Source organism: Macrosteles quadrilineatus, unplaced genomic scaffold (assembly GCF_028750875.1).
Source record: "Macrosteles quadrilineatus isolate MER2022 unplaced genomic scaffold, UCM_ALF_1.0 Scaffold_2__2_contigs__length_208266976, whole genome shotgun sequence".
In the NCBI taxonomy this organism is placed as follows: Eukaryota; Metazoa; Arthropoda; class Insecta; order Hemiptera; family Cicadellidae; genus Macrosteles; species Macrosteles quadrilineatus.
The window spans coordinates 185,967,085-185,984,621 of NW_026542595.1; the positions used below are offsets into that span (position 1 = coordinate 185,967,085).

Below are 17,537 nucleotides of genomic sequence, written 5' to 3' on the forward strand. Positions count from 1 at the left end.
TACTAAAATTATTTAGGATTTATAATTATTCTAAGTTAGAGATTTAAATATTGATAAAATTGATAACCCTTTAACTAAGTTAATGTATTATATCGGATAGGCTTAGTTTGTTCCATATCAAAAGAGAATACACATTGGAAAACAAAGATATTGATTAAGTAAGTATTTACGGATCTAGTAAGTGTTAAGTACACACTCCAGTATTGAACTGATATGTTGTTCAAACTAGAACTTAAATAGTGTTTTAGTAAGGATTATTAAATTTTTATAGTAAATTAAATCATTATACGTAATAATTTTAGTAATGATCTATTGCTAAACTAATAGCAAGTAAGAAGAGGTAATTATATACTGAAACGTCTTACAAACTATGAGAGACACTTATGAACATTAGTTTGGGTAAATAATAATTTGAAGCTAATTTTGATCCATATATTTGTTGCAGTAAAATATAGGTGTAATACTAATACAGTAATTATTTAATCAAATAAGTGGTAATTTAATACGATATTAAAAAAAATTAACTAATGGCCCCACATTTGATCAAAAAAATACATATGTAAAACTGGAAAGAAACTATACTACTCTAAAATACGTTAAAGAATCCTTTAGGATTTATCTCAAAACAATCTCTTTTACAAACGGCAGGAAATTATGTTTTTTCATACAGTCAGATGAAAAATTCAGCTTTATTCATTATATGGTCTTAAATTTCATCATTAACTAATAACTCTATACAAATGCAATTAATGAAATCAATGCTTAATTTTTAATCAAACATGTTATTGGTGTTCCCAGTTTGCAGCGATGGTGATTGAGAAGCTAAGGTCTGTTGACCCTAAAGTAGACATGCTGAACCCTCCAACCATGTTCATGACGATGATAGAGCGAAGAGAATGGGGTGCCAGGGTACCTGTGTATAGGCTGAAGACTGAACTGCCTTCAGACACTGTCCTACTCAGATACACAGGTAGATTCCATAGCATACACCCTTCATTTTAACAATTACTTTATTAAATACTATGTGTTTTAAATTCGTAATTATTTCTGTCGTTTTTATTAGATGGGGACGCTACCTACCCAAATAGGAGTAAAGGATGAGTGTAGAATGGAGCAAGATGGTCTGTGTGGCTTTGTTATGGAGTAAGATCAGCTGTTTCATTACCCAGGATCATTAATTTAAAACCCAATGATCAAGGATAGCTGGGTCCAACTTCGAACCATCAAAAAGCTACTGACTTTTTACATGACTTTTTACACCTTTTATATCCCAGGATAATGGGGTCTGTTCTGGTCTAAAACTGATGTAGTTTACTTTAGGCTTAGAGGGTCCCGGTATTATTGGATAGGTTAAATAACAAATTAATTAAACCAACGACAATACCATTGAATTGTTTTTAATTTGTATAGATTCAAATTAACATTTAATGTGTATATTAACATTTATTGAGAACCTCCCCTTAAAACAATAGCATGATTGAATTAACGGCAGCTTTTCATTATAGTAAGTTTAAATTTGCAATAAATCGTTATAAAAATAAAAATCTTATACTAACACCATACAATAACTAATATTTTATTTGAGTCAACCAAAGTTGGTTGATGAACTTACACATACATTTCATATATTTATTAAATTAAAATGTAATAAAAGAACGCATGCATCATTAAGATAAAGATCAGCTAATATCAGCTAATCAGGTAGAATTACCGTTCTCAAGCCACTCTGTCAATGATTTGACGATTATTTAACATCTTTTTCCTCAGGGACGGAGACATGTAAAGACGAGACTTCCTGCACGAAGCTTATCCAAGATCTCCAAAAGTTGCAGATCGATAAACTGAATCAAGCCGACATAATGTGGAAGTAAGTTGGACGAATTCATCAATGGATTTGTGTTAAAAAGTGACTAGTAATCTCTCTGCTTGGATAGGTGTTCCTTAATATTTAGTTTTAGTTCTAAATAGAACATTTTTCAAACGCTCTTCATGAAACTAAATTTATTATGCGTCGTAGCGTGTTTTAAAATACGATTTTGGATGAGATTAAATAGGCCTTGAGTCCAGAAATCACGCCAAAAAACAATATGAGTATTATGTTACGTTAAATAATATTCCGAGAATAAATCAAATTAAAACGACGACTTGTACACAATCGTAAACAAAATAATCAAAATTGAATTAAGTTTTAATGTTTTTATTGATTGAATGCGTTAACGTAAACAAATTGTAGCATAAATAATAAATTTCCTAAAATTATTTTATGACTCAAAGCAATTGGAAAAGACCTGAATTTAAAACCTAAGTACTACTACGGTGTTATGTTGATCGTTAGAAGTATTTGGGGGATGAAATTGTGTTCCTTTAATGCTGAACACAGAATAACGTCTCGTTTAGTTTTTTTCACTTTAATTTAGTTTTAATATGGTTTATTAATTAGTTGTTTATTGGTATTTTCACGTACGGTTGAAAATTTCTGAAGACATATCAAACAATACACATTTCCGTATACGCAAATATCGATATAGTCTAACTATCGAAATCAATGTATGCCTATCGTTTTATTCCCACTCTTAAAACTTGTATTTATTTACTAGGGTAAACTGTTTTTTGTTTAAACAATTTATTGTAAACAAGATAACTCTTATCGTAATTCGTGTTGATTACATTTGCCATAGACGAGCATTCTACCAAACCTAATGGATTTGGTGGTGACGTTTTTGTTTTTAGTAGTAGGAGTTCAAGCTTATTGGTTGTATTGGATGGTGATGAAGAATTAAACCTCTAGTTACTTCGAAACTTGTGCATTTTAAGAAAATACTCGTGTATGTCATGGAGTACTTAATTGACCATTGTAGTTAGTAAATTTAATGTTTAGTTTCATGATCGGAGGAGACGCGAAGGTATATGAAGGCACGGGATGGAGGCACACAACGCCAAAAGAGGACAAATACATGGATTATGACTTTAGAAACTTGGACATCGCTTATATAGGCAAAGACAACAGTAAGTGAACAAATATGTCATTCATCCTTCACTAATATTTAGAATATAGGTGGCGTCCCCATCTCAGTTTATTTATAATTGATAAATTTGGAAATTTTCCAGAAATACAAAGTTTTGTCGGGTTGAAAAATTATGATTCAATACTATTAAAATAATTTCATTTATATTTTCAATGTTTATAGTGTGTTTAGGATGTTTTTATTTTGTAACCAAATAAATTAGGACCAGGGCCGTTAAATGTAAGAGAAATGCTAAAACATAAAACAGTTAGGAAATTGTGTCAGGCTATGTGTTTTTGTGTATTAAGGGTAGGTTCTTAAGAGAATAATACTTTAGTAATATGTTTACGTTGTTTACAAAGTTGCATTGTTTACAAATCAATGTCATCATGAACATGTTCAATTTGTATGATTTGTTTTTGTTTTCATCTTAGTTCAAACTATAAGAACAATGTTTTACGCATAAGATAGGTATAACGGAGTATGTTTAATCTATGGTATAACTGTCCTAAATTATACTACCAATAAAAGTTCTCAGTATAAAATCCTTTCACTCATCTACTCCAATACTTAATGCAAAAAATGCCAATCAAAGAGTAGACGTGTTTTTCCTTCACGTATGCTTAGGATGACTTCCTCTCCATTATTTTATTAGTTAACCATAAAATAAAATCCGAACTGCAAATGTGTAACAATAGATTATTGACATTTTACTCTGTTCGCAGATGACGTGACACCTGACATGAGATGGGCTTGTAGAAAACTAATAGAACATTCGTGTCGTCTTGAGAAGTTGAGTATAAAACCAGTGTACATCGGCGAGCGTGAAGCCGTGGACACCCTGTATACGATATAGAGGAAATACTGACAACATGAGAAAACTTTCATAAACATGTCTAAGTGTAAAACCCAGACTGGTGAAAATATCTAACTCTTGAAGGGATTTACACGTGAACCGCATGGACCGAATGGACTGCTCTTATTATGCTCCAGTCATGGTAGTCAGTGTCTAACTATTCGATTCTACAGTATACTAAAATTAAAGTTTTGTCTGTACCTTGATTGGTTTAAGTACAACATCAGTCAAGTAAATATCAAGTTGGCAATATACTTCGGTAACACGCAATATTATGTTTACTATATTTGATCACAACCTATTAAAAGTTAATACTCGTTAAGAAATAATTATTTGTAGATTTAAAATTTGAAAAATATGTGTTTTCTGTAATTTTTTTGTTTGTTATTTTAATTTAGAATAAATGTCTTAAAAATGTTTGGCACTATTGACTCTATTGATCCACAATCTTAATTGTACCTCCTACTTGTCGAATCAAATTTTGACTCTTAGATCAAGTGACAATCCCTAACTTTTCCGGGCTTTGGGATTAATCTCAGACATTGGCATGAAAATGAATCGTCCCAATAAAGGATTGATAAAATATTGTATACATGATTTTACTGTTTTTAATATTCTTTATGGACGTATAATATGATTCACACCCAAACAAAACAAATATAAACATTTTATTTTTGTATAATTATTTCCAAGGACGCCAATTAATATTTTATATCTGAAGCTTTATTTCGAAATATTGAAGGCATAGAACCAAGCTCTAAATAAAAAATCGAATGTAGTATGTGCCCTTTCTTAACGCAGTCTATATATATTCACGTTTGGTCTTTGAACTGATTTGGTCTTTTGTTTTTCGCTTGGTTGAAATTCAGACACACCTTATCTTATTGACTTTATTGGCTCTTCAAACATTACAAAATTCGACTTTATAGAATTAATTACATATATTTTTCAAAGACTTTTATATAACAACAGATCGCTGTTGCTTTACAGATTCTAACACAAACAATAATTTAACCTCGTCTATATTTAGTGGTAAGCCTCCACCTCGGCGGCATTAGATGATCTTTACAACAATATTGTAGAACTACCCAGTCAACACTAGCATTTCTTCTCCACTCAAGTCCGTCGTTTCTGCAGTTAAAACTCCTACACATCCTTTGATTCAAACACTTGACCTTTGGTTGTTGGATCTTACTAACGTTTTTCACTGAGTTTATAGTTTATAGTTTATTAGTATTAAGGAGAAGAGTTCTTTTGAAAAGCAGAATCATTGTATCTGAAAAACGCTCGCTAAATAAAGAAATTTTCAATTATTATTTATTTATTTACAGAAGAACGAACCAAAAAGGACAAAGATGAAAAAAATAGTTTATATTGCCATTGAATACAACACTATTCAATGATATTGCACACATTTTTAAGAGGTAATCAAAAATGCTATGTCAACCATATGTCTTAAAGTAAGATTTGTTGAATTTAAATACTTTTAATTGTTAATATTATTACACGGCAGATAGTCAATGCTGGGTCCGTCCATCTGAATTAAAAATATCCTCATTCATGATGACTATTTGGCATTGTTATTGTTTTTAAAGGATTATAATGCTATACTAATTTCAATTTTGTTCAACTGTGTAATTTTAAAATACTATTATTTCATCGTTACAGTACCACAATTTAAGTTATTAAAATTGAAATTATTAGAAACTGACCAATAATTTACTATTAATTTACTATTATTTTACAACTACTAATAGGCCTTGTAAAAAAATAATTCTGTTATTGTGATTATAAAAGAATTGATGTATTAAATGCACATTTTACTTTAAATAATAAAGCAGTTTAGTATGTATATTCAAAAGTTTAACCACTAGTAGGTTTGTGGAAAGAGGGGGATTTTTCATAGGTTTGATAAGTCTTATCACTAATATTTAGTAATGATGACGAACATGTAGATAACTGTTAGAACGCTTATCTAGTGAAGTTTTTACATGTGTTTAGAAAGATGTGACAATTCTAATAAGTGTGTATTTATGAATTTACGACTCTGTTTTACAATACGCATATGACGTTATGACGATCGACCCCAGTTTAGTTAATCTAAAACACTTGAAAAGTAAGTAGATTGAGTTAAGATAATTGGCAATATAAATTTCCGTTACAATTAACTTATGTTAGAGGTTCTTTAATTACCTCCCTTAGGAAGAACATTATTTTTGCAATACAACTTAGAAGAGCAGTGGAGTTTAGGATAGAACGATAGCGTACTAAAATGACGTATAACGTATAAGAAAGAATATCGGACTTGCAAAAGATATTGATTCTTATATCCTTACTAGTTTATCAATTTTTAAGAAATAAATACTACTCTTAATACTAATGTATGGATACCATACGTAAACCAACCATTGGAGAAAAACTGTTTAATTTAGAAACAAACTATATGTAATAATTTATTAAAAACTTGTTAAATCTGTTAATTTAAATGCAGAACTGGTGCTTGACGTGAAGCCATGAGTCATTGGTCTGCTTTTTATCTTAATGCAATTGATACAATTTATGTGGTGGTTGGGGAATTGTGGTTATTGTCTTAAACTTTACCAAGAGATATAAATCGAGCACAACAGTGACTTTGTATATTTATTTGTAAATTTATTGCCTGTAAATAAATTAAATGAAATGTAGACTCACGTTTGGACGTGTAAATTAAATTTTTGAATTAAACCATAATTCAATGATAGCAAAATATTTAGTGAATAATTAATTACACACTGAAACTGTTGAGAGTAGTTATTAAACTATGTTTGTAAATTATTAAAGACCTTTTGAAATAAGCTAAACAATAAGTTGTATTATTTTCTTCAGGATTTCCTGAAGTAAAGGACAAGTTCGTATGGCGAGCAGATTGGGGTGCGGATGAGCCAAAAGCGCGGGAACAACTCAAACTACCCGTGGAGGGAGTTCTTCTGACCTATACTGAGACTAAACCTTGCAAGACTAACGAAGCATGCATCAGAACTGTCAAACAGCTCCAGCAAGATCAGATGGCTGCTGGTATGGACGACATACAGTGGAAGTTAGTAATTCAGGTCAATATCAGTTGTTTGTTTAGTTTTTGTCCCACCTTCATATCCTAGGATTCTAGCGCGGAACGGTTCAGCACATTGCTTTTGGCTAGCCTAGAGGGTCGCAGCATCATTACATGGATAAACTCAATTGGTGATTGGCGTTATTTGAACCCGGGATCTCGGGGTCCGAAGCCCCGTGCTCTATCACTAGATCAGCTCACTCCCCTAGTATATGTAGGAAGTAAAAGTCAATAGGATTTACAGGAACTATAATATAATTTTGAAGACAATTTTTAAAATACAAGTGACGCTGTCCGTCATAATATATCCAAGATATAATATGTGTTTTTCTCATATGCAGGCGGTAGAACAATTGCAGCAAAATAAGACAAAGTGAGTACAGTTCCGATCAATGACATAATTTATATCCAAGATTTGTTACAGTTTCCTGGTTGGAAGTAATGGAATGATCTATGAAGGCAGAGGATGGGACGTTCTACCAGTAAAATCTCCGAAATATGCAAAATGGGATGGGAGAACATTCGACATAGCTTATATCGCTAACAAGAAACGTGAGTCAAATAGCTTTAAATGTTCATTAAACCCACTTTCATATGGTCTTTGACACATTTGTTCGATAATTTAAGAGAAATAAACTTACAGTCATTGGTTAATCAGCATACTAGGAGAGCCAAACTTTAGTCAACAAGTAGCCATGATATACTATCTCAGAGTAAATTGCGAGTTTTGAAAATGTTTTTTGCCATGACTTGGATATAATGTAATGTAAATTGTATCTAATTTTGCAGCTATAGTTATTTTTTTCTTAATTAAGTCTAATCACCTAGGAATTACTGTCAGATACAGGTATAGGTATAGTTGTCCAATTACATAATTCTTACTCCCTATTCTAAATAATTGATACTTATTGAATGTCATTGAAAATAAAGACGTAACTATTGTAAAGCCAACATAAAACTAACTAAATTCCTCTTTGGGAACATTTGTAACTTTGAGTAGTTTTCAGGGCAAGTAAACGAAGACATGAAATTCATAAAAGGGCAATTAATCAGATTTGCCCTATGGGAACTTTTGATCAAAGATGACTTTAAGTTCGTAGAAGACAAAGTTGACAGGAACAAGATCAAACAAAAAATGAGAGAGGCAGAGGAAAAGAAGAGGAAACTCAAGGAAATGAAAGCGAAGAAAAAACTAGAAAAGATAAAGAAGAAAGAAAAAGAGGAAAAGGAAAAATGGACGAAAGAGGAAGAGGAGTACGACGAAGGATGATAAGTTTACATGGTAGCGTAATATGTTTGCAGTTTTTTTTTTTATATCACTTGGTAAGTCGCTGTTTTACAAGTCGGTACAACTTCGTTTTCCATTGTATTGGTACTATATAATACAAGTATACTCGTTAATATATTATACGTAATTTGTTTTAAATTGTTGTGGAGTGATTTCATTTACCATATTCTAAAATAATCTTGTAGCTAAGATGTTATACCCAAGAACAAATCTTGACTTAAGTTGAAATGTAAATTGATTTATTAGTGTAAAAACATAAGTCGAAAAACATTTTTTTTTGTTAGTGGTATGTGATGAACGGTTTTAGAAGTTTAAAATAAATATAAAACCCAACCAATCTGAGATAAAATTTGAGGTGGTCAAGAAATAAAGTTCGGAAGAACTACAGTAGGCCTAGTTTACTTTCTAGCTTCGTGATTCTGGGAATAGAATAAAATAGTGAATAAGAAAACTAATTTATTAGTATCTGTGTATAGAACAATCAACCAATTCAAATTAGAAGTTCTTTAATTTCCTTGTTTCCTTGGGGGGAGCGATTTGGTTTAGTGGTTAGAGCGCGGGACTTCAGTCCCTGAGGTACGGGGATCAAATCCCGCTAAGTCACCAATGGATTTTATCTAAGTGATAATGCCGCAATCCCTAGGTCTAGTAATGTGAAAAACAATCCCAGACTCGTGCCTAGCGTCCTAGGACAAAAAATCCTTGTTCGCTGCTAATTGTGATACTAACATTTTGAAATTATTATACGGACGGAAAACCGATATGGGAAACCCATAGTTATACAGTATTGCAAAATCTGTTTATCTCTTTGCAAGGAAAGATCCAACAAAACAGGCACAGGTTATTTATGGATACCCGATGTATATGTTATGAAAAGTAGTAACATATTCGGTAAAACAAAAAGGTAGTTTGGACGAGCTTACCACTTAAGCAGGAAACCCACTAGCTTTATAATTATCTTTTTTAAACAAATTTTGTACAGTAGGTTTTTTTTTATTTCTTCTACGGATTTTACATTTCAAACTTCTGCTAGTGGATCCAAACCACAACTATTCACTTTTCTTCACTAATAGCATAGTAAAATAACAAACGAACGATCACAACTTAATCTAGGGCTGTGTTTCAACACTATTCCCTGTATCAAATATCAGCGTGGGTCTGCTACGACTCCTATAACTCAACAAATCAACAGAACAGCGCCTTGTTGAAAGCCCTAACAAGAGTTGACAGTTGTTAAGTGTGTCTGCGCAAATAAAACCTACCGACAGCAACAGGCGACCCATCCCTATAAATCCGTTGTACAATGTAGTAAAGGTTTTACATCTCTCCTCGCTCGTTTACGATCAACGACTGACTGATTTACATTTTACGAGTTGAAGAATCTATCGGAACCCGACACTTGGAGATCGATTGGGAATCCCACGTCGAAGAAAGGTGCTGTAACGTTGGTATGAAGAAATATTAGATGGCAAAAACGGAAGTAGAGCAGAGAAAAAACTTTAGCCACTTGCATATTCCAGCTTTGAAATACAATCAATTGTGGAAGGTTTTTCAAGATTAGACACTGTATCCAGTAACGAAACCCTCCTGGCAACTCAAGAACTGCTAGGATGATAAGTTTCTAACTATAAAAACAACCCGTTGAAGAAAATATGATATTAGTTCATTACTAATTTCGTAGTTTACGTTACGTAACTCAACTCGTTTATAATATCCACTTATCACAATTCTTTGCCAATAAATCATTTGTTTACAAGTAAAAAATCCCATTACGAAATCATTACCGTAAGATGACGGATGAACATTATATGTCTATAGCGCTAAAACTTGCGGAAAGAAACTTGGGTTTGGTCGCTCCAAACCCGTCAGTTGGGTGTGTCATAGTTAAGTATGGGGTGATAATAGGGGAAGGGCAGACAGCTCCTGGGGGGCGACCCCATGCGGAGACTGTAGCTTTGACAAACTCCAAGATGTCTCCACAAGACTCTATCATGTATGTGACGTTGGAACCTTGCTGTCATCAAGGAGTCACTGGGCCTTGCGCTGATGAGATCATCAGGTCTAAGATCAAGAAGGTTGTGGTTGCCACTGTCGACCCGGACAAGAGAGTTTCTGGAGGAGGGATCAAGAAACTCATTGAAGCAGGAGTGGAAGTTGTACAAGGCGTGATGAAAGAGGAAGCTGAGGACTTGAATATTGGCTTTTTCACCACGAGGAGACTCCACCGTCCGTGGATCACGTGTAAAATCGCTACCACCTTGGATGGTAAAATAGCTTCAGCGAGTGGTGACAGCAAATGGATAACTCAAGAGGATACTAGAGAATGGGTTCACCAGGTGAGAGCTAAATACGACGCTGTGATGATCGGAAGCAACACTTTAGTTAGTGATGACCCTTTGTTGACCTGCAGAATACCCGGGATGGAAGACAGATCTCCTGTCAGAATCATCATAGATAGCCAACAGAGATTGAAGGAAACTCACAAAATAGCAAAAACAGCTGACAAAGTGAAGACGTGGATTGTCACAAATAAGGAGGTCACAATGAAAATTCAGTTTGTTAACTACCTTGTAGTGGAATCTAACGGTGATGGAAAAGTTTGTATGAAGGACGCGATGGAAAAGATAGCTTCAGTGGTGGGTATCACGAGATTGTTGGTGGAAGGGGGAGGGGGTTTGCTGACGGAACTGCTGAAGGAAAACTTGATAGACAGATTGATAATGTGCAGAAGCGGGAAAATCATTGGGAACGATGGAGTGCCTTGTGTGAGAGATCTAGGGATCGCGACGATCAGTAAATGTCTCAGGTTCAGGAAAGTTGAAGTGAAGGAGTTCAGTGAAGATGTAGCTGAAGTTTGGGATAAGCTGTAGTTTGACTTAGTTTAAATTTAGTCTCATCTTAGCAAACTATTGCACCCCACCCAAAAACACTATAGTACGGTCTACGAGAGACTGCAGTTGAGGGAGGAGCCTATATACCACGTGACTTCGAAGTAGCCAATGAGGACCGTGTGTTGTTGCCAAATCTAATAATACCAGCTGATTAGAAAATATTATTTAGTACATTTTATTATTTTAATAATTGTCGAAAATTAGTGAACTGGTGATGTTGCAACGCCAACTGCAGACTCTCGTGGCCTCTCGTATAACTATATTACTATCGTTGTACAACATTTAGGATTCTATAGATATTTAAAACTCAATTGTGTTTTATATTAAATTTTCAATACCACCTTGGTGTATCTATCTATATATTAATAGGCAAGCCTGTTTCTTTAAAACCTTTTTTCTCAGCTCGTGTGCATCGTGGGGTAAATCTACGCATACCGTTAGAAAGCTATTTTCCTGTAGGTGTGCAGAATCCCTTTATAAATTGAAATAGGCTCAAAGATAAGCACAAAAAATGAGTTTAAAAATTTGAAAAAATTAACATGGATCTTATGCGTTGCCATGCTGGTGACGAAATAACAACGAAATATAAACAGAAAATCAAAACAAATGGAAGAAACTCCAATCACATGTTTTATTTACAGTGTGGGGTGAAAATAGAGAAGTAAGTAAGTTACCATTACATATTTTTGGTCGAGTTTCGACCACTGGACGACCTCTCGTACTTAATAACTTGTAGGAAAAATAATTATTGAAATTATTGTCGTATATATTATGCAGAGGTTTCTTAAAAGAAACTTTACAATATGTAATTCTCTTATACATTTTGTATTATTTTATAAAAACTACTGGAGGGTAGTGCTTTATTGTTGTATCCCTAGATGGAAACGCTTAAAAATATACTGTAACTTACAAAATGCTCATGCTAAACTTGTATTCCCCCAACAGAAATTCTATACACTTAAGAAGAACCATTAAACAATTATGATCGTTTCCATGGTACACTCGTTTTAACCTATACAGGATATTCAAAAAAGGTGGGTACATAATTTACATTGTGATTCCTTGGGTAAAAATAAAGAGAAAATCAGGACTAACATTTTTTTCCAAAATCGCTTCCTTAACCAAATATCCGCCATTTTGAATCTTTCATTTAAACATTTTTATCTTTATTTTTTTAACGATCGTTATGAAACTTGGTATGTATGTTAAGATAGAAGAGACCCATGTTAGAAAAAAAATCATCTTGTTTCAAATAAAAATTTCAAAAAGGTGGCCGTTTTAATTCTTTAAACTTAAATTCCTCAAAAACGGCTAATTATATGAAAAAAATGCCAAGAACGTTTTTATTTACCTTTTTTCATTCCCTATCAAACGATACCAAGTTCAAAAAGATGAAATAAGAAATAGCTTAAATATTAGATTTTTATATTATGATTGTTAGTACGTACACTACTAAAAAATACTGAATTTAAAGTAAGTGTGTTATTTTTCTGTTAAAACCCTAAACAATTATTTAATCACTAACACAATGTGTTGCTTGTGTCTCAAGATAAACTTATATTACATCTTACTGTGGCAAAATCAGTTGTTTTATATGCATTCTTGGCTGGGCTAGAGTAAGCAGATCGTTTCCCCACCCCTCTGGGGATAGAATGATCACCTGGATTCGACTACTTCAGTGCATTTTTTTGCTGTAAAATGCTTGCGCTTATCTTTTCGAAAAACAAATTCCATCTATTAAATAATCATACAAATTTAATTATTTGTCCTGCTTATTATCTTTTATATTTTTATATTTTATTTAAAATATACCAGCTTCCCGACATTAAAGCAAAAGATTAAACACTAACAAAGTGAATTTCTTTTATTTAGAAATGTATATATTTCAGTTTATTTTCGGCCAACACTAATTTCTATTATTTGTATAAGTTTAAATTCGTGTAAAAAAATTCTCCAGTAATAAGATATATTAGTATGCCTACTTAAAATGTTTGTGACAAATAATTGTAAATTAACATCATGAGAAGTAATAAATCATGAATAACACACTTGTCTTCGATTACGTGTAATTCGTGTAATACATAGATTAAATCTAGTCTCAAGCTAATATTTATCAAAAGTATATGATCATAAAGAGAAATTTACAAGGTGACAAAAAGTCAATTAGGGTTAAATATTTCAAGGAATAGTCAAGATAGAGCCAGGGAACTTTGTACAAAGCTAAGAGGCATTAAAATGAATTAGCACATAATCCAGTGATACGCTACCCTCTCTGGGGGACGGCCCGCTAGGGGTCAGAGGAAAATTTTTAATAAAAACTTAAACCTATTGAAAACTATAGTTGCTAATACTATTGGTGATACCATTTTAATAAAATAAATTAAATTCCAATAAAGCGCATGAACTAGCCCTGGAACGCTTTATGCTCTTTGTGTCCCAAAAAGATGAAATCTGGGTCGATGTAAAACTCATCAATCCCAATTTTCACAAACTTATTCACAGCTTCCTCCATTAAAGGTGTAACATGATTCTCTGAAAAAAAAAGAAATTACAGGAATATTATTTAACAATTCCTTTTCATGTGGTTTGATAAAATATTCATTACATATTTGTTTCTTTCGAAGTTTTGGAAGAGTTTTACTGTTTTAAAGTTAAGTGTTCAACACGTTTATTACGACTATTTAATGTGTGTTCTTTAGGTCTTCTGTAGTTTTGTGATTAATTCGTGATGCTGGTGGAATATAAACTATCGCAAAATGTGCCTGTGAAAAAACATCAATAGCAAGCAAAAATAACCTTAGGTAGCAATGTAACCAAGACTATTGTAAGCTACTGAAATTTTCCCTACCTCCATAACGTCCTATGTAAGCGATGTCGATTGATTTTTTGTGGTATTGTTCAAACTCTACATCTTTGTCAGCACAAATTTCCCATCCTCTGCCTTCATATACTCTGCCGGTGCCTCCAACCATGAAACTATAAAAAACAATACATCATATAACAGTATTAACAATACACAAATACCTTACAAATAGACTTGAGGCGTTACAATTGCTGAACAAGGAAGACTAAGCACTCAAAAAGTTATCTAACAATTTATTCGTGATCGACGAATATTGGTTTTGTTCCTTGAGAAAGATTTGAAATCACTTCAACCTATATTGTAACTGAGATATCCAACTAGACTAGATAATCACCCTAGTTCAACGGTAGGTGCAATTTACATTTTGACCTTGAAAATAGGTTTGTAACTCAACGGATACCAAAATATAAATATAACTAAGACTTTCTATGATAAGAAATAATATCGTAGATGATTAAGCAATCACAAATCATAAATTATGATGTTTCCCGTAGTTTAATTACTATCTCTTGTTCCTTTTATATACAAAATAAATTACAATGTCTTTTCCTGTTCTCTCTCTTCTATGTAAGGATTTTGCAATGTGCATTATAGTTTCACTCAAGAATTGATAGATGGATAGATTTATTTTAGAATAGATTTATTCATGTTCTTCGGTTTGCTGTATACCTTTTTGGAGAAATACACATTTTTCGATTTTATTTTGATTTTAAAAATGTATCGAATCTCCACAACCTCCACCATTTCAATCATAGTTGAACCTAAATAAACTTGCCACTTTCGCGCTCACTTCCACTGGATGTCCTCCAAGCCCTCATTCATGTGTTTGGTCTGCAGCTCCTTCACTGTCCTCATGCACGTATCGTTGTCCTCGCATGGGTCCGTGTTGGTGAATGTGAGAAGTACATAAGGCACGGCTGCTCCTCCTATGAGTTGCATCTCGGGGTCGTTCATGGCTGCACCCCATTCCTGGCGGTAAACTATACGAAGAGGTTTCTCGTAGGTTGTCTGAGCAAATGTAATATTGATTATCTCTTTAATACCTTATACATCAGGATGGTTAATTGGTTTACTATTGTCCCATGAAATAGTTTGGCAATTTATTCTTGAGAGAAATAGGGCCACCCTTATAAGCGATTTGTTTGAAGGGAGGTTAGTGTAACGCAAAGAAAAGTTTATCGCTACATCAAACATGAGCAGTATGTATGTTTGAAAATAATAGATAGGCACACTGTAGGTGGCTCACGTCAACTACGAAGATTTTGATAAACATCTGGGTACAAATTTTAAATTTAACATGGGGATGGAATGTCTAGTTGTATTAATAGTCAAAGGTAATAGTTATATTGTTTTCAGATGGATAGCTAAAATATGCTTATACAAGATGCAATAATACAAAAAGCACACTCAGAGCAAAATAGAATCTGAATAAATCAAATATTTATTCTTCTGGAGTAAAGACAAACCATCGAAGAGCTATTATAATTACATTACCTATTGATTACCTAGGTAATTTTTGCAAACTTTAAAACTCAAACTTACTATAAATATTCATTACCTGTGTACTGGCAGCCATTAGGAAGTGGCACAAGTCAAAGTAAAAGAATACCTAAAACATTAACAGCAAGAGAATTTGATTTTATAAATGACCGGTGAAATTCGAAAGTTTGATGTTGTACAATAATAACTTACTCTACAGACTGTGCTATGATTGTGTACCATATATTTTAAAATGTAATTATTTGATTGGTCGATCCATTTACCTCCCGAGAATAACAAATCATAACTCATTTTATCACTATCATGACCACAGTTAAAAATATAACTACGAAACAGAATGATATATTTGAGATAAAACACTAGGTAACGGTTTCAATCAGATAGTTGTAAAATCAAAAGCTATTTAATTTCGAAGACGATACAGTACTAGTGTGGTACGTGTGATATTATAATTCTATAGACCGGTATTTAAAGTTTAACAATCATCCAATAATTAATTATATAGTTTACAATAAAGCTTTTCAAATCCATATGTTACATGGCCTAACTAGATCCAAGTATTTAATTGTATCCGTTAACTTGAAGGAAAATTGTTAGGTTAGTTTCAAATGTAATAAACAATTTACGGTTTACAATAGTTTTGTACCCATTTTCTTGTGATCACATACATTTTAAACCTTGTTAAGAATAAAGTAGGTATTTAATTTATTAAATTATTGAATAATTTATTATTTAATCGTTATAAATATTTATTTCTTCCTATATTTTACTCATCTCTACATGAACGGTCCGCAAATTAACACTCTTACCCAATACCACGTTGCAAGCTTTGATTGTGATTAATTAATTGAATTATATGTGAATAATAGCTGTAAACCACAAATCAAAATAAAATCCTCACTTCCAGCCTATCAAACTCGCCATAATGATGTCTGAATCACTCAGATATTCCCGCCGGAATGTCGTGCGGTGCGCAAGCGCGGGAGAGCACGCGTGTAGTACGCACGCGTCGTCTTGTCGTGACAGAGAGCGCATTATTCACTCTGCGCGGCCGAGGAATACGCAAACACGGCGGCTCTTTTGAAGACTCACCCACAGCTCCCGTTATTGCTCTTAATGCTTGCGACTGCGCGCAATTTGGCAACAGGTCTCCTAGGTTAGAGGGAAACGTTTGCGCAATATTTTGAGGTCGTGACACATCTAGGTCCTCCCGGAAGACGTTGGACGTTTTATTCTACAAGAGGTGAGCTATGGAAACTTAATAGCAGTGGGATTTCCGTTAATCTATTGTTGTGAGTGGTTCTATGAATTGAGTGTGCTTATGCAAATTTAGTGAAAACTAAAATTCTAGATGACTTGTTCACGCTTCAGGCCTGTATCTTTATGCATCTTTTGAAGATGTTTAGAGTGTTTATGTAGTTATATAAAGTCTTCAAATTTCAAATTATAATTACAAGGGCAACACTAATTTAATTTAAATTTTTTTTTTTTAAGTAAAGCTCTAATATCTTTTTCAACAAAACTTTGCAAAAACACGAAACTTCAACCAATTAGTTTAATGGTGGGTTCGTTATGTTGCTCTACATGTTGCTTGTAATGATTTATTTTAAAATATCAAAATGCTAATGGGTTAAAATTGGAATGATTTCAGTGTCATTGTTCAATGAAATTACTTTAAATAATACGCTTTCATTGGCACAATATAAATTTGTAAATGTGATAAATGTATGCACAAGTGTGGGCACACGTCAGCAGTTAATAGCATTTAATATGCTCATAAAATAGCATCATGGAAACTAAAAACATAATATTTCAACTCTTAAAACCTATAAACTTTAAACAGTAAAGTTGGTTTGGGAAATATTTATCCGATTTGATTTAACTTTCGGTCGCCATATTTTTGTCAATATCCTGTAAGTGTAGTCAGATTTTACGAATAATATCAACATTTATTAACTGTACTACTTTCCCTACCTAATCAGTCGAAAGTAGGTTCATACCAACAAAAGTCAAAATTCACCCTTCAGAATACCGTTTAAATTATAT

The 17,537-nt window shown here is 33.0% G+C and overlaps 4 protein-coding genes across 4 annotated transcripts; 3 read left to right on the forward strand and 1 right to left on the reverse strand.

Moving 5' to 3' along the window:
• The first annotated feature begins 89 nt into the window (after positions 1-89).
• On the forward strand, positions 90-4,191 carry LOC128987896 (peptidoglycan recognition protein-like). The gene is made up of 5 exons (XM_054408980.1): positions 90-158; positions 799-970; positions 1,768-1,867; positions 2,879-3,006; positions 3,731-4,191. Exons 2-5 carry the CDS (start codon positions 808-810, stop codon positions 3,859-3,861), a joined length of 522 nt encoding a protein of 173 aa, XP_054264955.1. The 5' UTR covers positions 90-158; positions 799-807; the 3' UTR covers positions 3,862-4,191.
• Positions 4,192-5,852: 1,661 nt separating this feature from the next.
• LOC128988001 (peptidoglycan recognition protein 1-like) lies at positions 5,853-8,379 on the forward strand. Its single transcript, XM_054409166.1, has 4 exons — positions 5,853-5,977; positions 6,727-6,937; positions 7,374-7,501; positions 7,957-8,379. The coding sequence occupies exons 1-4, from the start codon at positions 5,935-5,937 to the stop codon at positions 8,217-8,219; spliced, it is 645 nt and encodes a 214-aa protein (XP_054265141.1). The 5' UTR covers positions 5,853-5,934; the 3' UTR covers positions 8,220-8,379.
• Positions 8,380-10,027: 1,648 nt separating this feature from the next.
• On the forward strand, positions 10,028-11,368 carry LOC128987559 (riboflavin biosynthesis protein RibD-like). Its single transcript, XM_054408467.1, has one exon. It carries the CDS (start codon positions 10,028-10,030, stop codon positions 11,105-11,107), a length of 1,080 nt encoding a protein of 359 aa, XP_054264442.1. The 3' UTR covers positions 11,108-11,368.
• A 1,966-nt stretch (positions 11,369-13,334) lies between these two features.
• Positions 13,335-15,683, reverse strand: LOC128988169 (peptidoglycan-recognition protein SB2-like). The gene is made up of 4 exons (XM_054409404.1): positions 15,550-15,683; positions 14,782-14,999; positions 13,977-14,104; positions 13,335-13,660 (listed from the first exon to the last, which is right to left on the reverse strand). The coding sequence occupies exons 1-4, from the start codon at positions 15,565-15,567 to the stop codon at positions 13,533-13,535; spliced, it is 492 nt and encodes a 163-aa protein (XP_054265379.1). The 5' UTR covers positions 15,568-15,683; the 3' UTR covers positions 13,335-13,532.
• Between the last annotated feature and the right edge of the window lie 1,854 nt (positions 15,684-17,537).